Source organism: Artemia sp. Qi Xiang Cuo, chromosome 18 (genome assembly GCF_049724085.1).
Source record: "Artemia sp. Qi Xiang Cuo chromosome 18, ASM4972408v1, whole genome shotgun sequence".
NCBI classification, from domain to species: domain Eukaryota; kingdom Metazoa; phylum Arthropoda; class Branchiopoda; order Anostraca; family Artemiidae; genus Artemia; species Artemia sp. Qi Xiang Cuo.
In genome coordinates this window covers 19761827-19787919 of record NC_142811.1, presented here as the reverse complement: position 1 = coordinate 19787919, position 26093 = coordinate 19761827, and the positions used below count along the sequence as shown (strand labels likewise).

The 26093-nt window shown below is 36.4% G+C and overlaps 1 protein-coding gene across 1 annotated transcript in view; it reads left to right on the top strand.

The window, feature by feature from the left end:
- The window catches only part of LOC148941297 (SEC14-like protein 2), a 38373-nt gene extending 12660 nt beyond the window's left edge, over window positions 1-25713 (top strand). The window contains 2 exon segments of the mRNA XM_089104090.1: window positions 23276-23942; window positions 23945-25713. Coding sequence (XP_088960216.1) covers window positions 23276-23942; window positions 23945-24396 — 1119 coding nt within the window. The 3' untranslated portion in view covers window positions 24397-25713.
- Window positions 25714-26093: the final 380 nt, after the last annotated feature.

Sequence of the window (26093 nt, the reverse complement as noted above, 5' to 3'; positions counted from 1 at the left end):
CTACTATTTCTAACAACTGCATAGTGTTAGAATTATCTCTTTGTGCGGGTGCATAGGACACTGCAATAGCTTGGTGTTTTTTGATTCGGTTTGGATATTGGGGGTCATTCACCTCCACCAGCTTAGCTTCACAGTCTAAAGATATTTTGTTGCATTGGAGAAGAGTATTCTGAAAATTTTTAAAACGTAAAATGGCCCTATCCCCTGAAACCGTTTCCACTGTCTGATATCCCTGCTGTCTACAATGCTTCATATGACCCCGTAGTTTTATATCAATACGGAATCGAGATAGAAATGTTGGACAGTAGAAACATACCCCCCGCCCCTTTTTACCACCCCCCAGAACTCTACGAATGTCAGTTAAGAACTCTACTTAAAATGTCCGATTGTGTTCGGTTGACTAGGTGGTGTGTAAAGCAACCAAACCTAGTGTTTAACCAATTCAACTGACGGGCCCCTTACGGGAAAGACCACCCCCTTCTTTTTTGAGCGAGTCCCATCTTCAAATTCTGTTTCGTATTGTACCACAGTAATGCCAATATTTAAATGAGCATTAGCCCTTTCAAAAATGTCAATAGATCTTAGCGTTACTGGGTATTTTCCTTCTAAGCAAGAAAAATCTACAACTGGGAAATCGGACCCGTCCTTCCCATGTACAGCCCAATGATCTAAATTCTTCTTGGTGGCTTCATCTTTCAATGGTCGGAAAGCTGACATGAGGAAAGCATACTTGAAAAATATTTGATCTGTTTCAAAACAGCTCCGCTTGACACCACGACAACCTACCAGATCTGGATTATAATTTAAAACTGTATCCCTTTTATGCCCACCTGCCCCACTCTTAAAATAAAATCTTTCTTAAATTTACAAATATTTACGCTTAAATTTTCAATAAATAAAACTACAGACCCACTCCCATTTTCGTTAGAGTTCTCGAGATGCGATATAATTTGTCCTACCCACTCGCTAAAAACACCCTCAAAATTTTCTAAATTTGGATAAATTATGCGCATCTCGGAATGTATAAAATGATAATAAACCTCGCTTTTCCCCTCATTCAAATAGAAAACCTTTAAAACAATAGAAACCTTAATTGAATCCCTACCCCCCCACAACTGAATTTGGTTCTCCAGCAGTGCACGAATTTTATCTACATAGGCATGCACAATCTCTACAGGATCAAAAACAAAATTTCCCCCCATAAGTGTATTAAAAGGATCCCCAAATGTTGCAGTGAAAACAACTATATTATTCAATATTGTGTTGGATAATTGAAAATCTGGGAAAGATGTACCCCCTCCCCCAAGTTGTTCAACAATATCTGGGGTATGGGAAGCCACTTCACTCGATTGAAGTGGACTCGTTAGGCTAACGGAGGCTGGAGGAGGGTTCCCAGTGAAATCCTCTAAAATTTGTAGGGTATTTGGACTTAGCAGAGGCAAGTCCCCCTCAGGAATATTACCTTGCTCAACTGTGCTAGGTTCTACATTAAAAAGAAAATCATCTAAAAACTCATCGATATTAAAAGGTACTTCAATAGAGTTGACCCATGTTTCGTTGTCTTGAAACTCCATTGCCTCTTCTTCCCCTTCTTCACTGGACGGTGAATATGGGGCCAATGCACCAACCTATAAATGAAAAATAGCTTATTTTCAAATCATCCCTACTGTTAAAATTTGAATTATTATTGCTTAAAAGCATTTGGTTAATTCAACTTAAGATAATCTAAGATATGACATAGAAGGAAGTTTTACGTAGAAGTTTTTTTTTTTGCGGCGCATCCCTGCGGCGCATCCCTGCGGCGCATCCCCTGCGGTGCATCCCCTGCGGCGCACCCCCTGCGGCGCATCCCTGCGGCGCTTCTCGGCCCCGCGGCGCTTCATGCAGCGCCTCCCACAGCTCTTTCCAGTCCCCATTTACATAATGCCCTTCAAAAGTTGAAATATTTCTAATTCCATATTTCTAATTCTCGCGCGAGTGTTCCAGGATTCAAGCGTTAACTCGCTTTCCCCTTCACTAAAATCTTTGGCACGATAGAAATATTCAGTGTAAATTAGAACGCCAATATCTGACAGATGGAATAATCTCTCTTAAAACTATGTGAATGGAATAGAGTTTCAAAGACGGTGAGCATTAGCAGTAATTGACTGCACTTTTTAAGTGACCAAAAAGATTCGAGGGTAACTATGCCCGCTCCCCCCCTTTTCAGCAATGTCATAAATAGCGAATATTATTTTGGGGGGTATAACTTGTTTCGCTCTTACATAGAATTCCAATTTCCTAATTTTGCAAACAATTCATAGCTAATTTTCTTGGCCAAACAACAGAATTATGTTAAAAGCATTGAAAGCCTAGACTTGGCGGTCTAACCGTCGCTAATGATAGAACAAAACAGGAAAAGGGTGACAAAGTAATTATATGCTTGTGCGGTGAGCTTATGTCAAAACATAGCGGCTTAATGTCAAAGAATTGACAGAAGTCGGCAGACACTTTAGCTGGAAATATAGGAGGAAGGAATTTAACGAAAACTTATTTCTATTTGCGAGAATTTGGGATTGTAAGACAATGGGAGGGGGGTTGAGGGTAAAAAAAATACATTTAGATATCTCTGAGGGAGGGTGGAGAAAACCAAGTTTGGGGGGGGGTGAGGGGTTAATATCTATGTGACAAGTTTATATTGGGATTGAAAAAGAAAAACATTGGAAGAAATAGATAGGTAGGAAAAAAATGCTTACATTTGCATAATCCGTCTGGGCTTGGGTGCCCGAAGGACCAGGTAGTGCATGTTGGAGGGCGGATGTGCAAGTGATGCCATTAATTTCTTGTGCAGATTGAGCTGTGGCATTGAAAGTATCCATCCATTCTCTTTTGGGTTTTCGTGTTGGCTGTATTGTTGCCTGTGCAGATGGAGTTTGGGCCGACAACACTTGTTTTGGGGTTGGGCCAGCATACTTAATACTGGATGGTCTCAGTTGGGGGGCTGCCTCGTCATCTCTCGGTTTTCTACTTGGAGATGGGGCGCATTCTTCGCTATTCGCGGTACCCCTAGCTCTCATCGATGTAGGGGCAGCAAATTCTTCATAATTTGCCTTAAAGAAGAGAAAAAAATTAGTATCAAAATAATTTCCCCCTTTATTTTAAAGAAAGAAGTTATTAACTATAATTTTGTCTAGAAAAGCATTTATCTCATTTCAGTAAACTAAAAACCCATATTCTCCCCCCCCTAAATTTAGGAAAATTAACCCACCCTAGGTCTATCCCTCTCATTGAGTTAATCATGCGTTTTATTCAAGCGCAATGTAGATCAACAAAGAATATATATTACTACCTTTTATTCAAATGTTATAGCTAAAATCACTAAATGATGAAGAAGCAATAAAGGTAAGAAACAATTATCTTTTCTATTTTGTCACTATTAAAAGTGCTAACCCCCTCCCCCAACAAAAATCCAGGATTCACGCCCGGGAATATAAAAGAAACTTTATTGAAAGCTTGAAAAAAATAAAAAACATGCCTATATACGCAAAGAATATATTTAAACATTAGTTTTCTTGTCAATGTGTGTACATGTCTACACACCGAATCCCCCCTTACTTTTAATGCGAAGAAATAGTTTGTTTTCATTTTACACTGATGGCGGTAGAATTGAAGGCATTGCCCCCTCTCCCCCCTGTTACATAATGTCCTAAATATATTGCTAGACCATAATTTGAAAATAATCTGTTTCTCTTCTTCCATACAGGTTGCATAGGCCTAGCTTAATTTTTGCTTAAAACTGTTTTAATTTGATACAAAGGGAAACAAATCCATTTGGATCTGTGAAACCTTTGGGCAAGACCGCGTTTGTAAACAAAACCGGAAGAGGGGTGACGGCTAATTATAGGCTTCGCACTGGAGTCTTGTGTCAAAACCAGAGCGGGTTAATAACAACATAGCGACGTATGTCTCAGTTAGAGAAAGGAATACAATAGAGAAAGGCTAAAATTTAACGAAAATTATTTGTATTTGCGAGAATTTGGGATTGTAAGACAATGGGGGTTGAGGGTAAAAGAATATATTTTATGTTTTCTATCAAATATAAAGATTGTATAGTGATGTTTGTATTGTATGGGGGGGGGGTACTTACTTAAATATACTGGAAGGGTGATCAAGGAAAATAAAAAACAGGAATTTATCGAAAAGGTATTTCTATTTGCGAGAATTTGGGATTGTAAAACAGTGGGGGGAGGGGGTTGAGGGTAAAAAGAATATATTTTATGTTTTCCATTGAGTAAAAAGATTGCAATGTTGCTAGGTTTGTGGGGGGGGGGGGATTTAGCTGAATATACTGGAGGGTGATCAAGGAAAATAAAAAACAGGAATTTATCGAAAAGGTATTTCTATTTGCGAGAATTTGGGATTGTAAAACAGTGGGGGAGGGGGTTGAGGGTAAAAAGAATATATTTTATGTTTTCCATTGAGTAAAAAGATTGCAATTTGGCTAGGTTTGTGGGGGGGGGTACTTACTTAAATATACTAGAGGGTGACCAAGGAAAATTCGTTTGATAATAAAAATGCACTTACATGGTAAATTGTGGCTGCCAAGGCCTCAAGCTCATCAATTATGTCAATTGTTCTATCCATTGTGTCACAATACTTTCTGATAATTGAATCACATTGCATGCCCGTTATATACGAAATCTCAAGGTCAAATTGTTATGTAAACAAAGCCCTCTGATTGGCTGAGAAGGAAACACGCGATCTGACTGTTTCCCGGGAACTCATAACATTTGCGTTGAACAACAAATATTGGAAACACGCGATATCCCGGAAACTCATAACATCTGCATTGGAGAACAAATATTGGAAACACACGATCTGACTGTTTCCCAGAAGCTCATATCATTTGCCTTGAACAACAACAGGAAGGAAGTGTCATTAACTGTTTTCCATTCCTGGATCAAAACATTTGCCTCGAGCAACAACAGGAAGAAAGTGTCATTAACTTTGCCCGGAAACAACAATAACATTGAGCCCATTAACCATGTGTTCTCCCAAATGACTCTATCGCGTGCCCAAAACAACAACAACATTGACCTTGGCATTCGCTGAGAGCGTGCTCAAAACAACAACAACAACATTGACCCCACTAACCACGTGTTCTCCCTAATGACTCTATCGCGTGTCCCAAAACAACAACAATAGCATTGACCCCACTAACCACGTGTTCTCCCTAATGACTCTATCGCGTGCCCAAAACAACAACAACATTGACCTTGACCCCCATTAAACTCGATTGATAATCCTTGAATAAATTATGTAAAAAAGTTGTAGGTGGCAGCAGGGGTGAGTCCTGGGAGATATTATGGCATCTCTACTGGCAATTGCCCCTGTGGACTATTACCCCCCCCCCAGGAAATTCCCACATTTGGTGCGCCTAAATGAAAGTAAGGCAAATAAAAATAAGGAAGAAAAGAAGAAATTGGGGGTTGAGTAATATTTGACGCACTTGCCTAAAGTCCCATCCATCCTCAAAGGTTGTTTAGGGGCTTCTTCATTCACTATGCTATTAATGTGGCGTCTGTATGAGCATCTATCTTCAGTCAGGGTAGAACTTGCGGCAGGTTGATTTATCATAACGGGGTATGACAAAAGGTTAAAGAAAATATTTTGGAAATATAAAATTAGTGGCAACTGTAGAAAAGTTACCTCTGATGGAAGACACAGGTTGGACTAATAATTCCGAGTAATTACTTTCCGTGGACTTGCTCTAGCACCGATGTCAATAATAGTACATGATACCATGGCCGTCGAAAGGTAAAAACGCGTATTTAAATGAAAAGTCACTTTCCAAGTTAGATATACCACTGAATTCAGTTCGAAAGGAGTGAATCGAATGGTATATGCAAGAATGTCCTAACAAAAACCCATGCAAATATTTTTCTGGCAAAAACACGTATCTGAAGCATTTCGCCCCTTTTGCCAAAATTGAAAAATCGACATTTAGCAGTTCCAGTAAACTTTGGCATGTATTTTTAATTGCATAACTGGAAAGAATACTCCCTAAAACCAATCTTAACAGCTTTTCACTTCGATCCTGTGTCTAATATGGCACAAAACTTGGGAAAAGTGCCGCAAAACAGGAAAAACTTTAAAGACAATTTTCTTGGAATAATGAAAAGTACGTGTTTTTAGCCAACCAGGTCACTCCTTGCGATTGTAAACGCGTCCACTAGGCATACATCAGAAGGCTTTCCTGTCTGAAGTACCCTAAAACGGGCGTTCTCCTTAGTGGGGGAGGGGGGAGATGTCTTATAAATGCCATTTTGATAGTCTGGATGCATGGTCCCTTTTGACTTATTTTTGCAACTCATCCCAAGTAAAATTTTGAGATTCACTCTGCCTCCTGTGCCCTTTAAAAAATTTCAGCTCTTTCCCCTAAGCTGTTTCTGAGATAATGCTGATAAGTTATTTTGATAACCTAGGTACAAATGGTTGCTTTTTGTCTACATTGCTACTTCACCGTGAAATAAATCTAAGTCCTACTGGTGCTTATAGTCCTAAAAATTTAAACAAATTACAGACCAAAATCTTTACACTCTTCCCCTCCCAACAAATCAAGATTCGAAGTCCACTTAACCTCCCCCCTCATTAAAATGAACTCCCTCAAAGTGTCAAATTGATCCCAAAAGCTACCCTGAGGATATTGCATCTGCACCGTTTTGATCACTTGGCAACACATCGTCTTTTGATTTTTCTCGATGCATAACTCCTTTTGGGGAGTCATGGTCCTATTGGGCTTATAGTGCATAAACGTTTAGCTAGATCAGAAAAAAACTTTCTTGACCCCTCCCCTTCTTAAACCAGTTCATAATTTAAGGTGTGTTTGTCCTACCACTCCTCACCTTTAGACTCCCTGAAAGTTTCAACTTGATATTCTAAACTATTCCCAAACCTGACAAATAGCCTACGCCATTTTGAGAACCTGGCAGCACATAGTGCCTTTGATTTACGCGGTATTTGCCTATGCATAGATTATAAGTCACATGTGAGCATATAGTGCAGAAACATTTTGGTTGATCAGAGACATAAAATGTTTATCATCTTCCCCCTATGTCCAACACGAAATTTGAAGTGTCGTTGTCCCATACTCTCTCTTCCTTCCTCAGCAGTAACTGAAAGTTCTAGCTTCATTCCCTAAGCCGTTTCCGAGATATTATAGATGTGCTATTTCGATGACTGGATGCACATAATGCTTTTTGGTGCACTTCTTTCCCTTCCCCAAAGTCAAAATTTGTAATCCACTTGACCCCCGTCCCACCAACACTCCCTGAAAGTCCCAACTCGGCCCCTGTGCTATTCCCGAAATATTGCAGATAAGTTGACAGCTCGGATGCACAAAGAGTCTTTTGATTTAGTCAGGTACGGGTTTCTTTTCCAGAGCATACCCTTGTGAAGTCAGGGAATCTTGGCCTGGAGAACGATCCCAATGAGCTCCTAGCTGATGGGACAACCAAGACCAAAAATTGCAAGTTCCTCTATTGAAGCCTATCCGGGAGCGATGGATGGTTTGCAAAATTAAAGGTCATTGTCTCCGGGGCTGTGGTGGTGATGTAAAACCAAGAAATATACTTATTAGAACTTTCGGCGTTTGTGAGCCAAATGACCATTCGAAAATTTTTATACAATATCATTTAGGCTATGTCAGGGGTCGGGTAGCAGAAAAGATCATGGGCAGGAGACTGGTTGCCCTCCAATCACTTCCGACCTTTTAGAACGGGCACTAGAACTTTCAATTTCCAGTCGAATTAATTCCTCTTATGTTTCTATGGCCACCTCTCAAGTTTCTAAGTGGCCGCGGGAAAAACTTTTGTGCCCTTTTCTGGTTCTTTGTCGGGCCCTGTTTCAGGAGAAACCAATATTTTTTCTACTACATTGGGGTCCCCTATCCTAAAGACTTGAGGATATGCACTTGGAGCCAATCTGGATAATCTTTTGGCCCTTTTTTTGGGGGGGAGGGGAGGGGGCCTGCCCCAGAACAATTTTGTCCGTCAATTAGGTTTTTCCTTGCCAGAGTACTTACAGCTGTTTGTTCAAGACCGATCAGGGGCGAAAAGTTTGATACTCGTTCCCGGATCCCCTAACCAATCCACCCCACCCTATCCCCTTTCTACAATAAAATGTTTGATCCTTTTTGATCTAGAGAACGATACCTTAAAGTTTCGAGTCGACCGCATGCCCAACATCTCAAGCCCCTTCCCTTCACCTTTTTCCATTAGAAAACCGATGTGTAAACAATTGTTAGTTTGCATCACAGTTTATAGAATTATCCAGTAAGTTTATCGCAGATCATTTCTGGTCTTCATTCTTGGTACGAACAAAAAGCTCCTCCCACTTCTTTCTGCATTAGCGGGTTAGTCTGTTTCCGTCAATCAATTAGAAATGGTTACAAAGTGCATTATTCGTAATACCGGGTTTCCACTTGTTTCGTGTCCAAGAGAAATCTGACTTGTCTACCCGTGAAAAGATCTAATGCCGCTTATGTTTATATCTCCAAGGAGCACTCGCACCTTACTATCCTTATAAGTGAGCAATGATTGTATATGTATGTATTTATATTATTTATTTTTTCTCGAAAACGGCTCAATATTTTGTCGGGAAAAGAGGTGTTTTGGGATATTCTCGCATAAAAAAATGATCTAGACAGGTCAGAACTCTGAGAAAATTCGTTAAGAGCCTTAATTTTGATTTTTGCGAATGACGTCATGAACTATGTTGTGACATCAAATAAGCATTTTCTTATATTATTTCATGCATAGCATAAATAAGATTGTTGAGTTTCCAACGTATCGATTATTTATGTAATATAATGTCTGTTGGAAGGCCCAATAAACGGATATTTGCCGTTGCAGTTACTATAAATGATGATTTTTTGGAACCAACACCTGAACTATCAAACATGATAAGATGTGAAAATTGACAACCTGTACCATCAATTGCGACAACACCATTACGGGCAGCTTAAGCAAAGGCTATTGCTAAATTATGTGAAGTAATCAAAATCCAAAAACTTGTCAAAAATGAAAAAGACACGGGTGAATAGAAGATAAACGAAAACGATAATTAGACCGTGTCAAAAATGAAAATGAAGAGCAAAGACACATTCGGTTAGAAGACATGTGACACCGAGCAAGTGAGTGAGTCGAAGATGAAAATGAAGAGCAAAGACACACGCGGTTAGAAGATATGCCACATTAAGCATGTAAGCGAGTCAAAAATGAAAATGAAGAGCAAAGACACACGCGGTTAGAAGAAAAGCGGTGGCGTGCCAAAAATGAAAAGGAAGAGCAGATACACGCGGTTAGAAGACATACGACACCGAGCATATGAGCGAGTCAATGTAAATCAACCTGGACAGCGAGATTCAAATCGTGTCAAAATTGAAAATGATAGCGATGATGATTGGATTTCTTATTTTGACATGGATAAGATCATCCATGCCAATATACCTTTGTTAAAAAAGAAAAAAAAGCAAAGGTTTGGTGATATGCATTTCATAATGACGAAAAACAAGCCGAGGTAAAACGAACCAAACAAATTGAAAATGATAGCGATGATGGTTGGGTTTTGGATTTTGACACGGATAAGGTCATCAATGCCTGCTATACCTTTGAAAACCAAAAACCTGGACTAGATAATTTGTTGTAAGAAAAAGAAGTTTTTGTTCCACCACTTGAACAATCAAAAGAAACAAATGTTCGGCGATATGTCTTTCTTAATGACAAACGACAAGCCAAGCCAAAAGTTAAAGGTCCAATAAAAAAACGTAATTTTACAAAAGCACTTTAACTAATTTAAGGTCCATTTGGACGTCATGACATCAATAAAAGGCTCAAATTACCAGCGTTTAGAAGATAAGCGACAGTGAGAATCCATATATAGAAGCCTGCTTAGGTGAATGAGGTACGTTGACTAGGTTTCTCCCTTGATGGCAGCTTATCTGGGAAGGATGAGAGTGATCTAGATGCAGCAAACGTTGCAAGAGGTCTGGAGGTCGTCCAGATATAAAGGTATGTTTTAATGTTTTACTTCGATCCGCTCTTCTGACATTATGGCATGAACTAGTAAGCCCTTACGTATCTTACGGTTGTGTTTCGTAGTCGAGTAATGTTTATGCAAATGTTAAATGAGTACAAATCCTACAGAACAAAGCCGCTCGATTGTTGGGAAAATGTGTTGAAGGAGCGGATATAGTATCTTGTTTCACGTGGTCAAGAGTACTAACCGTAGGACAAATCCGTGATTACCGTTGCACCATTACCGTGAAAATGGCAGCATTACAATGTTGGAATACTGTATTTCATTCAGCCTATAGTCAGTTGTTTCGTGTTCTTAGTACCTTTTACTCATATGATGCTATGAATATGATATGATGCAGGGATTTGGAATAAAAGTTCGATTGGCGTTCGGGGGACTGAGCACATTGGTTTTTTAAAAATAAATTATTTTTTGGAATGTTGAATTACAGTCATTTTATTTTTTCAATGGTTTTTTTCTTTAATGAATAGAGTATGATGAGAGAGAGTATTGATGACAGAGAGAGAGATAAGCCAGTACTGGACTGGCTTTCTGCTACCTGGGTAGTGTAAAGTAATGCAGCAATTATTGGTCAGCTTACTAAAATACTGTAGGAGCTGGCTTGGGCACCCATATGGGCACCCTCCTGGCTTAATGATGCTACCTTGTATTTTTACCTTGAGATTTGTATTATACAGCATTGGAAATGCCGATTAGATCAGGTAAGCCCGCCCCCCCCCTACTAAAACTCAGCTTATGGGTGCCCATGGGAACTGTTCATTAGTTTTCTATGTTTACCTTTGATTAAACGCTGTAGTTTTTAACCTATTTATGTCACATCCCTTAAAGACGACCTCAACATACTCCGCTTGCTTAAAACCAGCCTTATTTTTTGTTTTTCTGAAACCCAATCAAGTTTTATTTTTCTTTATAAGAATGCACTTGTGTGACACCTAATGATGTGTTAGTTTGCACTGAACGTAGAAATTTCGTTTGTTTCTGATTTATTTGTCGTGAGAACAATTCGTTTCTGAAGATAACTTTTTATTAGCCTCAAATGCAGTTGAGGGATCAGTGATGTATACTTAGCCTCTCTCCTCTTTTTTAATGTGTTTTGCGATTCTTGCTTACTAGATATCTTGCTTTGTGGATGCAGCTCAGGGCTACATGCCTTCCAATTAGCACAAGATTTAAAAGATACTAAAAATAAAAAAGTTGCAAAGAAGACAGGTATACTTGCCTACTTTGCAAATATGAGGAGGGTGATTTGGTGCAGGGACTTGAGCCGGTGCCAGGGGCTCTATGGATAAGGGAAGATATATTCGGAAAAAATTGAGTTGGTGCTTCCAGATGTCTTAAATAATATGTCGCCACATTTTATGTGTAGAATAGCTATTCTACAGATAAATAACTATTCTGTGTTTAGAATAGCAACCCCCCTCATATACGGAATAATTTTTGTTCATTTTATGTTTTGATGTTGCACTAAGTTTTAAGTTTTTATTGTTGATGTTGCTTTTATTTTTATTTAATAGAGAGCAAAATTGGGCACTTTAATTAGATGGTTGGCCAGGAAATAGATGTACCAGGGAATTTTTTTGACGTGGCTCCATAATAATAATAAAAAATATTTTATACGATAATTTGAATAAGAAATTTTAGGGGTGATGGGGGTGCTGTGTAGAATAGCTATTATGTGTTTATTAAAAGAAAATTCTTGTTTAATAAGTAAACGTAGTATTTCATTTAAGTGTTTTCATTATGCTAGGAATGTGGAAGAGTAGAGATTGCTGATGTACGTTTATACTAATTGTGGTTTTTGTGTACATGGCCGTATTTTTGGCTTAGAATGCACTATCTTACCAGTCACTTACCGTGATAAAGATGAAAACCACTCTTCTTATCCTTAAACGCGCATCAGAAACCAATAATATACCCATTATCGCCAAAGATTAACTACCTGCTGTCACCTCAAAACATAAATCTTGTACCAAACCTAAAAATGGAGAATGAGGATTAGATGAAAATCAAACATAGAAATTAAAAGGGTCCGAGCGAATCAGATCATGTGTGATATTGTGAAGTAATGTGCGATGCTTTATGCTAAGGGTGCAAAAGGACCGTATGCAGCTGTGTTAGCCACAGACAGCTTGGTGCTGTGATGAGTGGTTAGTAGTTGTATTTACTGTTTAAGTACGAGAAGTCCTCAATTTGAGGCAGTGTGGTAGCTGCTGCCTCAAATGTTGCAGGCGAACTTCCCTTTTTATAAAATGTGACTCTGTTTTCCAGTGGCATGTTCCGTTCTAGCAGAAAACTAGTCAGATCCTGCTTTCATGTAGGCTATTAAATACAAATTTGTTCTACAATTTTCTTGTCCGCTTAGGCATATGTCTGCCACGAGGAATACAGAATAAGTTTTTAAATATAAAGTGGAGGAGTCAAGGGCCCATTTTTCGCCTCTTATATTAGTAGGGTAAGAGGTACCAATTCTACGAGACACATAGCAATCTCCATGCTATTCTGGGCCTTGTATATGCATTTTCAAAGAGATTCAAAGCTCCCTCAACTGGCATTATGGATTCTACGTATAGCAATTTCTATGTTATTCTAGACCATGTATATGCCTTTTCAAACGAGATCCAGATCTCTCTCACATGGAAGTCTGGATTCTAGGACGGAAATATTGCAATTTCAATGTTACTCTACAGGGCATTACACCCTTTCAAAGAGATTTACGCAATTTATAGGAGACATATAGCAATTTCAATGTTATTCTACAGGGCATTACACCTTTTCAAAGAGATTTACGCAATTTAGCAGATTTCTAGTTCATGATATATATGTCTTTTTAAGGATAAACCTGTATTATAAAACCAGCGCGTCTTGTAAAACCAGCGCGTCTTGTTTCGCTGTTAATGGACAAGTTTTACTGACACAATTTACAAACCAGATTTCTACTTCATATATTTTTTTGATAACTTGATAGGTGATTTGAATAAAAGGAATTCAAATATTTTGTCTATGAAATAGAAGCTTCCATTTGCACTACTCTGATCTGATTGAATTGTCGCCGACAATGAGACTTAATCACTGCTAAACCTATTGTTATTGCGAGAGAGTTACCCAATTTACAGCTTAGTGTTAACTGACAGACTTCCAAATGCGAACATTTTGAAAAGCAGACAAAAAATCGGACATTATAATCAGAATTATTTGATTAACATTTAAAAAGGGGTAATGAGATATATGATCTGTATAATACACAAGTGATGTTTGATAAGTATTGTCAATTTAAAATAGGATCTAACGTCCCCCCTTCGCCCCCCCCCATTTCTGAGGGCAGGGAGGGGAGGAGTCAATTTCGGAGGTCTGAAAGAGTTGTTAACTCTGGTAAATTGTTATAAATTTGAAAAATGCCTAACGACGAATCGGAAATGTATTTTTTTCTTTACATGGTGTTCGTTCAAAAAGCGAGGATTTCTGTGTTTGACTCGATTATTTCCTACAAGTTAAGTTAGAATGAAAATATTCGTTTTAATTTTTAATGTCACTCCTTACTTTCAGTTAAAAAAAAAAAAAAAAAAAAAAAAAAAAAAAAAAAAAAAAACTTTATAAACTACATTAGTTTAAATGAAAAGTAGTAAATGCAATTTAATTTTGATTTTGTAATTCAGTCATTTTTATAGAAACTACAATAGTTTCACGGGAAATCATCCGTACATAGGTTTTTTCCAAATTTTTAAAGAAAATTTGCAAATGAAAAGGGGATTTTTGCACCCAACTTATGTTATATTAATTATGTCAATTATGTTAACCCGTCTTTATTCTTTAGAATAGTTCTATTGTAAGCAAGTAACAAACTCTTTCCTGAAGTCACCTCTTGGATACACAATGCAGAAACTTCATTTAAGAAACTATGAAAAAATTGTAAGCAAGTAAGTAACAAATTCTTTCTTGAAGTCACCTCTTGGATACACAATACAGAAATTTCATTAAAGAAATTATGAAAAAATTGTAAGTAAGTAGCAAATTCTTTCTTGAATTCACCTGCTGGATAAACAAAGACATTTCGTTCAAGAAATTATGACAAAATTCTAAGTAAGTAACACATTTTTTATTGTTTACAAGACTTAGATACACGATGTAGAAATTTAATTTAAGAAATTATTTAAAAATTGTCATTAAGTAACAATTTCTTTCTTGTAGTCAACTCTTGGATACACAATACGGAAATTTCATTAAAGAAATTATGAAAAAATTGTAACTAAGTAGCAAATTCTTTCTTGAATTCACCTGTTGGATAAACAAAAAAGACATTTCGTTCAAGAAATTATGACAAAATTCTAAGTAAGTAACAAACTCTTACTTAGATATACGATGTAGAAATTAAATTTCAAGAAATTATGACAAAATTCTAAGTAAACCATCGTCTGTGGATGTTTAAGATTTAACTATAAGTACTATTTTTTTATGTAAACATTTGTTGTTTTGTTTTTTTTTCTCAAAAAAAATCTCTTAATACATTTAAGTAATAAATATCTTAAGCTTAACCTGTCCTTATTCATTAGAATGGTTCTATTGTAAGCAAGTAAAAAACTCTTTCCTGAAGTCACTTCTTGGATACACAACGCAGAAATTTTATTTAAGAAAATACGAAACAATTTTAAGTAAGTAAGTAACAGGTTCTTTCTTGAAGTCACCTCTTGGATAGACGATACAGAAATTTCATTAAAGAAATTATAAAAAAATTGTAAGTAAGTAGCAAATTATATCTTGAATTCACCTGCTGGATAAACAAAGACATTTCGTTCAAGAAATTATGACAAAATTCTAAGTAAGTAACAAATTCTTTATTGTTTACACGACTTAGATACACGTGAGTCCTAAAACCATCTGATTTCGTTGTGGGGAGTAGTCATAAAACCCTTGGATGTCTTTGCAGAAAGGAGACAATGAACTCCTCTTGAATATACAGTACAGATACTTCATTCAAGAAAAGTGATTAAACACGTTTTGAATCTACATGCTATTTGCTTGCCTTTCCTTGGCACCTTTCCAAACGAACGGGGATTCCCCACTGGTTCCTACACATTGCAAAAAGTGAGCAGTACGAAAACTCAACGTTTTCAACCAGACTGGTTTTTTTAGGGACCAATCAGGAGAGACAAGCTAAGTCGACATAGCTTTATTTCATTTTTTAAGGTTAATTTAGACGAGTTTACGTGCGCGCACGTAACCTCGTCTAAACTAACCTTAAAAAATGAAATAAAGCTATGTCGACTTAGCATGTCTCTCCTGATTGGTCCCTAAAAAAACCAGTCTGGTTGAAAACGTGGAGTTTTCGTACTGCTCACTTTTTACAATGTGTAGGAACCAGTGGGGAATCCCCGTTTGTTTGGAAAGGTGCCAAGGAAAGGCAAGCAAATAGCATGTAGTTTCAAAACGTGTTTAATCACGTTTCTTGAATGAAGTATGTGTAGGAACCAGTGGGGAATCCCCGTTCGTTTGGAAAGGTGCCAAGGAAAGGCAAGCAAATAGCATGTAGTTTCAAAACGTGTTTAATCACGTTTCTTGAATGAAGTATCTGTACTGTATATTCAAAAGGAGTTCAATGTCTCCTCCCCACAAAGACTTCCAAGGGTTTTATGACTACTCCCCACAACGAAATCAGATGGTTTTAGGACTCACGTGTATCTAAGTCGTGTAAACAATAAAGAATTTGTTACTTACTTAGAATTTTGTCATAATTTCTTGAACGAAATGTGTTAGTATCCAACAGGTGAATTCAAGAAAGAATTTGCTACTTACTTACAACTTTTTCATAATTTCTTTAATGAAATTTCTGTATTGTGTATCAAAGAGGTGACTTCAAGAAAGAATTTGCTACTTACTTAAAATTTTTTCATAATTTCTTTAATGAAATTTCTGTATTGTGTATCCAAGAGGTGACTTCAAGAAAGAATTTGTTACTTACTTACTTACATTTTTTTCATAGTTTCTTAAATGAAGTTTCTGTATTGTGTATCCAAGAGGTGACTGCAAGAAAGAGTTTGTTACTTGCTTACAATAGAACTATTCTAAAGAATAAAGACGGGTTAAGCTTAAGATATTTATTGCTTAAACGTATTAACAGATTTTTTTTTTAGAAAAAAAACACAACAACAAATGTTTACATAAAAAAATAGTACTTAGAGTTCACTCTTAAACATCCACAAACGATGGTTTACTTAGAATTTTGTCATAATTTCTTGAAATTTAATTTCTACGCCGTATATCTAACTCGTGAAAACAATAAAGAGTTTGTTACTTACTTAGAATTTTGTCATAATTTCTTGAACGAAATGTCTTTTTTTTTATCCAACATGTAAATTCAAGAGAGAATTTGCTACTTAGTTACAATTTTTTCATAATTTCTTGAATGAAATTTCCGTATTGTGTATCCAAGAGTTGACTTCAAGAAAGAAATTGTTACTTAATGAGAATTTTTAAATATATTCTTGAATTAAATTTCTACATCGTGTATCTAAGTTGTGTAAACAATAAAGAATTTGTTACTTACTTAGAATTTTGTCATAATTTCTTGAACGAAATGTCTGTTTATCCAGCAGGTGAATTCAAGAAAGAATTTGCTACTTACTTACAATTTTTTCATGATATCTTTTATGAAAATTTCTGTATTCTGTATCCGAAAGGTGACTTCAAGAAAGAATTTGTTACTTACTTACTTACAATTTTTTCATAGTTTCTTCAATGAAGTTTCTGCATTGTTTATCCAAGAAGTAACATCAGGAAAGAGTTTGTTACTTGCTTACAATAGAACTATTCTAAAGAATAAAGACGGGTTAAGCTTAAGGATATTTTTTGCTTAAACGTATTAACAGATTTTTTTTTGATAAAAAAAAAACATAACAACAAATGTTTACATAAAAAAATAGTACTTAGAGTTCACTCTGAAACATACACAAATGATGGTCTCTTGATATAGAATGGTTTTCACCGTGTCTTATGGATTTATCACGATCAGGTATGTTCTTAGGTATCCACTGTGTGAAAAACCTAACCTCGTTTTCAGGACGGTGATAACCCCCTTCAAATTTAGGACACTTAAACTCTTCTAGATTGAAAAATGGAATCCTAGGGTCACACTTTTGAATTAAAACTTTATCTGTAGGTACATTGCCCTTTACGTAGAGTGCTTCAACCCCGAAAAAGCTGCAAATTTCACTGACTTCCTCCTGAACATCTCTCAGTTCCCGACCACCATTATTAAATGGTGTAATCACTCTATCGTAAAATCCCAGTCTGTTTATATGACGTAATGTAGTACTCCACAAGCTTTTATCATACTCAAACATGTTATAGTTCACTATCCAATGATAACAGTCAATTTCTTCGAGTTCCATAGACAATAATAAAAAAATGTACATTCAAATAGAACACCACAAGATGATTTCTTCAAACTGATAAATTCAGTGTCATACTATCCTATCATCTTGGAAGTTCTTAATGTAGTTGATAAGTGGAAAAATAATTCATCAAAGTGATCTACTTTAACTCTATGTTGAATGGAATTATGGCTAGGGGGATGAGTCCTAAAACCACCTGAATTCATTGTGGGGAGGAGTCATAAAACACCTGGAATTCATTGCGGGGAGGAGTCATTGAACTCTCGGTAACTGATAAATTCTGTGTCATACAGTACTATCATCTTGGAAGTTATTAATGTAGTTGTTAAGTAGAAAAATACCTCATCAAACTTTTATATCTTCGCTCAAGGTTGGATGGAATTATGGCTGGGGGGATGAGTCCTAAATCCATCTGAATTAATTGTGGAGATGAATCATAAGACCCCTGGAAGTCATTGCTGTGAGTAGGCATTAAACTCTCGGCAACTGATAAATTATGTGTCATACAGTCATATCATCTTGGAAGTTATTAATGTACCTGTTAAGTAGAAAAATACTTCATCAAACTTTTATATCTTCGCTCAAGGTTGAATGAAGTCATGGCTAGGGGGATGATCCCTAATACCAACCTTATTCACTGGAGGGAGGAGTCATAAAACCCCTCCAGGAAACGAACACTCAAGAGCATCTAAAAAACATAGTCTGAAACCCCAAACAGCTAATTGAACATTCTATTTCATGGTTTGAGGCACGTAAGGGTCAATAGTAACCTAGACTCTAAAAAACGGAATATTGATACCAATAGATACAACAAAAATGTTCCTTTAGTAGCTACGCAATTAGGCTAAAGCTCAGAAAAGTAAAAAATAGCAACCCACACATCCCAAGTTATGGCTTTGAGGCAACACACAAAATAAACAGAATAAGAACTAGTGCCCAGAACTGTCAAACTTGAATACGGTAAAAATCGAATAATACTTGTCCGAAAACACACACCCATTAGAGGGGTAGGACCTGAAGAGAGGACAATTCAAAAATAGACCTACACTCGCCTCACCAACTCTTTCCCATACATCCTATACATCTGAATGACTACGACATCAAAATCAGAAAAGTCGAACCTAGTAACCCCGGCATTCTAAAACATGTGTTTCCCACAAACATCATCGACAAAAGACGAGGGCCTAGGTATGACCTTTGAGGGTCTCAGGGGACCCTTGAGTGCTGGTTGGGCCTTTGGGAGCTTGGGGGACCTTTGAGGACCGGTGGCTTCCTTCAGAGTTGGGGTAGGGGGATTGGAACCCTTTGGGGTTGGGGTAGGAGACCTCACAACACTGTTCAAATGGAACTTGTGTATTATAACGACCACAGAGTTTCATCTTCAAATCCTCTTCTAAAATCATCTTTTAAATCATCTTTTAAAATGTCACTATACCCTCCATGTAACTGAACCCCTGTATAACCAAAACCCTGTACAACTGAACCCCCCCGTGCTACTGAAGTCTCGTGCTACTGAACCCTCGTGCAACTCAACCCAATTTAACTAAACCCCGTGTAACTGTACTCCCTTGAACGGAACCCTCGTGCAAGTCAACTCTCCATGCAACCCATGATTTCTCATAGGCCACTGGGCTAATTTGGTTTTTGTGTGTGCCCCCATTGTTTTTTTGTGGGTTCCATTGTAACTGAACCCCTATCTAACTAAACCCCCATCAAGTGAATCATCCCGCAATTGAACCTTCGTTCAGGTGAAATTATAGTTAATGAACCCACGCATAGTAAAAACCCTCTTCAAGTGAACCCCCTTTGGGTATTTTGTTATAAATTTAGATATAAAAAGTCTGTCTAAAATTTTAATAATTAATCTGCTAGTTTTCGTTGGCTTTTTTCCAATTTTTTAAAGAAAATTTGAAATTGAAAAAAAAGATTTTTCAAAGCATTTAAAAAAAACGTTAGTTTAACGCGCCGGGTGTTGAACAGGGGGCAGTCCCCCCCCCCCTTATATACAAAGTAACTTCAATCTGTTATGTGTTTTAAACTTGCTCCTTACTTTAGTTGAAAAAATCTTTTATATTTTGTTTAATTTCATTTCATGAGACTGTAAAGAATGTAGGAAATAATCGAATCAAAACCCAAAACGAGCAGAAATTAACATAAGTTGAGTGCGAAAATCCCCTTTTCATTTGCAAATTTTATTTAAAAATTTGGAAAAAACCTATGTACGTATGATTTCTAATGAAAATATTGTAGTTTAGGTTCTCGTGAAACTATTGTAGTTTCTATAAAAATGACTGAATTAAAAAATCAAAATTAAATTGCATTTACTACTTTTCATTTCAACTAATGCAGTTTCTAAAGTTTTTTTTTAACTGAAAGTAAGTAGTGACATTAAAACTTAAAACGAATATTTTCATACTAACTTAACTTTTAAGAAATAATCGAGTCAAACTCAAAACGAGCAGAAATTAACATTAGTTGGGGTGCAAAAATCCCCTATGTCTGCCCAATTTAATTTTCTTTCATATGAATACTTTCCATTTTAAACTTTAAATACGCTAAATTCTTGATTTTCATTCTAACTTAACTTGTAGGAAATAATCGAGTCAAAACTGAAAACGAGCAGAAATTAACATAAGTTGGGTGCAAAAATCCCCTTTTCAATTGCAAAGTTTCTTTAAAATTTGGAGAAAACCTATGTACGGATGATTTCCCATGAAACTATTGTAGTTTAGGTTCTCGTGAAACTATTGTAGTTTCTATAAAAATGACTGAATTACAAAATCAAAATTAAATTGCATTTACTACTTTTCATTTCAACTAATGTAGTTTCTAAAGTTTTTTTTTTTTTTTTTTTTTTTTTTTTTTTTTTACTGAAAGTAAGGAATGACATTAAAACTTAAAACGAATATTTTCATTCTAACTTAACTTGTAGGAAATAATCGAGTCAAACACAGAAATCCTCGCTTTTTGAACGAACACCATGTAAAGAAAAAAATACATTTCCGATTCGTCGTTAGGCATTTTTCAAATTTATAACAAATTACCCGAGTTAACAACTCCTTCGGGCCTCCAAAATTGACTCCTCCCCTCCCTGCCCTCAGAAATGGGGGGGGACGAGGGGGGACATTAGATCCTATTTTAAATTGACAATACTTATCAAACATCACTTGTGTATTATACAGATCATATATCTCATTACCCCTTTTTAAATATTAATCAAATAATTCTGATTATAATGTCTGATTTTTTGTCTGCTTTTCAAAATGTTCGTATTTGAAAGTCTGTCAGTTAACACTAAGCTGTAAATTGGGTAACTCTCTCGCAATAACAATAGGTTTAGCAGTGATTAAATCTCATTGTCTGTGACAATTCAATCAGATCAGAGTAGTGCAAATGGAAGCTTCTATTTCATAGACAAAATATTTGAATTACTTTTATTCAAATCACCTATCAAGTTATCAAAAAATATATGAAGTAGAAATCTGGTCTGTAAATTGTGTCAGAAAAACTTGTCCATTAACAGTGAAACAAGACGCGCTGGTTTTACAAGACACGCTGGTTTTATAATACAGGTTTATCCTTAAAAAGACATATGTATCATGAACTAGAAAATCTTCTAAATTGCGTAAATCTCTTTGAAAAGGTGTAATGCCCTGTAAAATAACATTGAAATTGCTATATGTCTCCTATAAATTGCGTAATTCTCTTTGAAAAGGTGTAATGCCCTGTAGAATAACATTGAAATTGCTATACGTCTCCAATCCAGAATGCCATGTGAGGGAGCTCTGAATCTCTTTTGAAAAGGCATATACAAGGTCTAGAATAACATAGAAATTGCTATATGTCTCGTAGAATCCAGGAGGCCATGTGAGGGAGTTTTGAATCTCTTTTGAAAAGGCATATACAAGGTCCAGAATAACATAGAAATTGCTATATGTCTCGTAGAAATGGTACCTCTTACCCTACTTATATTACGGTCATAAAGAGATCCTAAGGAAATCTGCTGGTTCTTCAGTAGTTGAGAGTTGGGAATTGTTTGGTTGTGCTGCCAATCTTACATATTGAAAATCCTTAAATGTTCTCATTTCGAACAATGTGCCACATGTCTACCTTCCAACTAAAAGGCTAATAATTGAAAAAAGGGAATTTGTCCACAGTTTGACCCTCTAATTATATACAAAACGAAACTACTTGCTTGATTTTTGTTCAAAAACAGTACCATGTGGCTATATTTCTGTTTAAACTTGGCGGGGACATTGGAGGTTTCATCGAATGTAATCCTGAGATATATTACCATATTGTCATTCGTAAACACTGACTTGTCAAAGGGCTTAGTATTATTTGAGAAAGGCATGTGCCCATGAACTTCATTTGAGGAGTTGACATTTCAGAAGGAGGCACAATATTGAGCATAAAAATCGGACAATTTCCGCGAACTTTGCCGGAAATTGTAACTGAATATTAAGGGGTAGGGGGTGAACGCGGATATTGACAAAAATCGTGCTTTTTGCCAATCCATCTCGAAAAAGCAGGTAGACCAAGAATGGAGTTGGAACAGGTCATAAGAAAGGATTTAAATGAAATCAGAAATCTCCCAAAAAAATCTTTTTCTCTGTATTTGGATATAAATGTGTTAAAAAAATTGACCGATTATTCCTATTAATAGATTTCGAGACTCCCTGTTTAATAGCAAATCAATGTTTTCTTTCTTACGACCTCTGTTTGTGTCAATCTGTGTGGGGTCTTGTTCTCAATTTTATCAGCAGAAAAGAATAGTGCACTCCCAAACATGGAGCATTGGAAGAGAAAGGCCTTTGCTTTTGTTTGAGACTTTACGAAAAATTCAGGTTTATTGGCCTACAAAACAGACATCTGAATTCCGATTGACAACCGGCATTTTATGCACAGTATATTGTGCATTTAAATTGATAGACAGATATGCAAACACGTCATGCTCTCATCCAAATATTGGCAATAAATATCCTATATTTTCAACTAGTAGCAAAATTCTAAAGTAACATTGGATAAAAATTCCTAAGCATTAATAGCCTCAAATCTACACTCTTCTTCTGTAACGCTGTAAATTATATGGTCTGAAAGGTTGATTTTTGTGTTTCTGACCCCCCCTCCCCAGCTTTAAAAAATCTTTCAAAACAGCGTGACCAACTTCCCAACACATCCTCCTAATGGTAATATCTCTGGCTCTAAAGCTGATCCCTTTTGTTTTTGTCAAACGGCAGATAAGCCCTAACCACAGAAAATCCATCAATGAGAAAATGAAAATCCTAAATTACACTTGACGGACACAAAACAATGGGTTATACAAGAGAGCTATGGAAAATTAAAAGAACATTGAAATACTGATCATGAATTACTTACTAATTACAAGTTCAGCAAAACCATAGCCATTAAATTTGTCAACAATCAAAGCTTCGACATTTGCAGGTATTCTCTGGGTATGCATATGCTTACAATTAAATATATCCCCAATACACATTACAACAATCATTCCGAGGTTTGTTCCCCGTTTCCAGTGTTTTACTGATTGTATTCCCTTGAAAATGGAGAAGAATGGAGAAGGTATGGAATCAAGCATTGAATAGATCGGGGTGGAGGGAGAGCAATGGGTTTTTAGAACTAGTAGTAATATATTTTATGTACATTTTACATTCAAGCTAATCAAATCCAGTAGTTGTATTTGTCTGCGATAGAATGTTTTTCCTTTCCTATTTCATGTTCCCTCCAAAAAATTTCTTCCTAAAAGAATTCCTTCCTAAAATTCCTTCCAAAAAATGTTTCTCTTTTTCTTTTAGTTTAGAAGTCGTGCTGTGGATCTAAGTCTACCAGAGGATAGTGATGAGTATCTACTTCGGTGGCTTAGGGCCAGAAACTTTGACCTTGACAAAGCAGAAGACATGCTCCGGAAACACATGGATTGGAGGAGGGCTTGGAGAGTAGACGAATTGACTGACGATTGGGAGCCCCCTGAGATTCTCAAAACTTACCATCCTATGGAGTGTATCGGCTCTGATAAGTTTGGTCGTCCAGTTTGGTTTGGACGACACTCGCAATTTGACATTATTGGAGCCATGCAGTGTGTAAACACGCGAGAACTGTTGCGCTATTTTATTTGGATTATAGAACGGAGTCGAAGAATGATGATGAGACAGAGTAAGCTTTTAGGAATGCCAATTACAACGCATTTAATTGTATCTGATATGGCGGATTATAGTTTAAAATATGTGACAAATAGAGCAGGCCATGAGCTAGGCATGAAATTTGCTCAAATGTACGAAGCCAACTATCCAGAGATGCTTGAAAAAGCCATTGTTATTAACACAGCGCCAATACTACACATTCTGCTGAAAATCGTTCGGCCGTTCTTAAGTGATTATACCGTATCAAAAATGCAATTCTATGGGTCTAATAGGAAAGAATGGGAGACAGCCTTAAAAGAGCTAATATCAGAAGACATTCTTCCAAAAAGTGGGGTGGAACAAGAATAGATTCCAAGGGTGACGAATCATGTAGTGAAATTATCGGGTTGGCAGGAGATATTCCAAAACAGTATTACCTAAGCAACATGCAACGCGTTGATCTGGAAGGCTACCCAAGCGTGGAAATCGTTAACGGTAAAAATCTTGTCATAACACGGTCCGTGAAAGAACCAAAATCAGTTTTAAAATGGAAGTTCCACTCGGAGGGTGGTGATATAGCATTTGGTATAAGAAAAAGAGAACCCGAAGGTGGGGCGAAGGAAGTGTTGGCTAAAACCCGAATTATGGCAAATAACTATATAGCAGAAGGACAAATACCTGTTGATAAAGGAGATTACAATATTGAATTTGATAATTCTTATAGTTATTTTACGTCGAAAATGGTTACGTTTTCCTTGGATGTCGAGCCGTTAGACAGTGATTCCGCATTCCCTTAATACGTTAAAAAATGCTTTGTTTTATTATTGATCTTTTGGAGCATCAGAAACGCTGTAGAGACTAATGTATTGTAACTAAATAAATTATAAACTCACTTAGTTCATCTTATAGAGAAAAGTACGCTCTAGGTCATTTCCATAGAAAACTTGGTTGACACAACTTAACATTTTCTGGTATTTTCCTTCTCTTACAGGGTTGGGCAGTATGATAGTAATCGCCTTAACGTCAGGCCTAATACAGTCTTTGATTTCATACGTAATTTCCTTTAAAATGAACCCTTGAACAGCTCTCTATTATATTTCAGTGCCCCGCTACCAGGGGAGGAATAAAAGGGGACACATCAGGGCTACCCATACAAAAAAGCGATATTCCTTGTTGTTTCGAGCCAGGGGACCTTATACAGGAGTCAAGTCTCCTGTATAAGGTTTTCAGTCACAGCGATTCCACTGGTGTACTTTTTGTTTCTACCCGACGCCATTTATTGGGGTTTCAGGCTATTTTTAAATTACCTTAAATTCGTTTTCTAAATACTATTTTACTATTAATAGTCTACTAATCGAGGTAGTAGCTACCATTCTCGAATCAGCTACAAATGTTAAATTTTCTCACTAGCCAGTTTTTTAACGTCTTTTGTTAATTTTTGGTTACTATGGGTTGCTGTCCGTCCTTTACTAGGTTACAGCTGCCGTTGCAACCATGATATAAGACTCCTGCTTTAGATACTTTCAGAAAACCTCAATTTTACTGCGCTCGTTTAGGGTCATATGGACAAGTTCAGTTTAAAGGTCATAATGTTTCATAAGTACCCCAATTTTCTTAAACTACTAGGGTGCACCTTTTTAATCATGAAGTAAATAATCCAGCTTCTTAAACGAAACTGCAATTTTTTTCATACCCTTGGTGTAAAAACTGTGTTCTGTAAAAACTGTAAGGTCTGTTGCGTATTTTTTTTAGTCAGCCTATATGGATTAATAGGCGCAAGAAATAATAGTGAAAAGGAACAGAAATTTGAAAACAGACTGTTTGAATTTGATGCCTAGGAAACAGAAAAGGGTTTCATTGATGTATGGGGAAAATGCCTAGAAACTAGCTCTATACAAGTTTAAAGTTGAGAGTTAAAACACTTGGAAAAACGAAAGCCACTCAATCGAGTTATTTTTCAGCAGCTCTTATTTAGAACTGTTTGCCAGAGGACGTTGTTTGTTTGCAAAGAATGTTTTAAGCAACCAATGTGCATTGAAAGGCATATTAATGTTGAAAACAAAATAATTAGAAAAAATAGACAATTTATATGCATTACCTAAAAGAAAGTTGGATAGAAAAATACTGAGCATATTAGTAGTTTTAGCATAAATAGCGTAAACTAATCAAATAGCATAATTTGATTGCCATTTTTAGGCCTTTTGGTGGGTTTTATTTTCGTGCCCTCTCTCTGTGGTGGTAAAACTTACAAACTTAAATAATTACGTTTTAATTAATGAGTACTTAAAATTTTCAGTAACTGTATTTATTATGCCGATTTTCTTTGTTTTTTTGTTGATGTTATGAAAAATAAAATCACAGAGCTTGAAACAAAAATTGTTTTAAGTAAAGTGCAAGGGACCTTCTGGTCTTTGGGACCTTTAATTATCTTAGTGGTAATTTTTGTTCGTTTTAAATTGACCAGGTTATTTATTGCAATTTCTGTTCGTTTTGG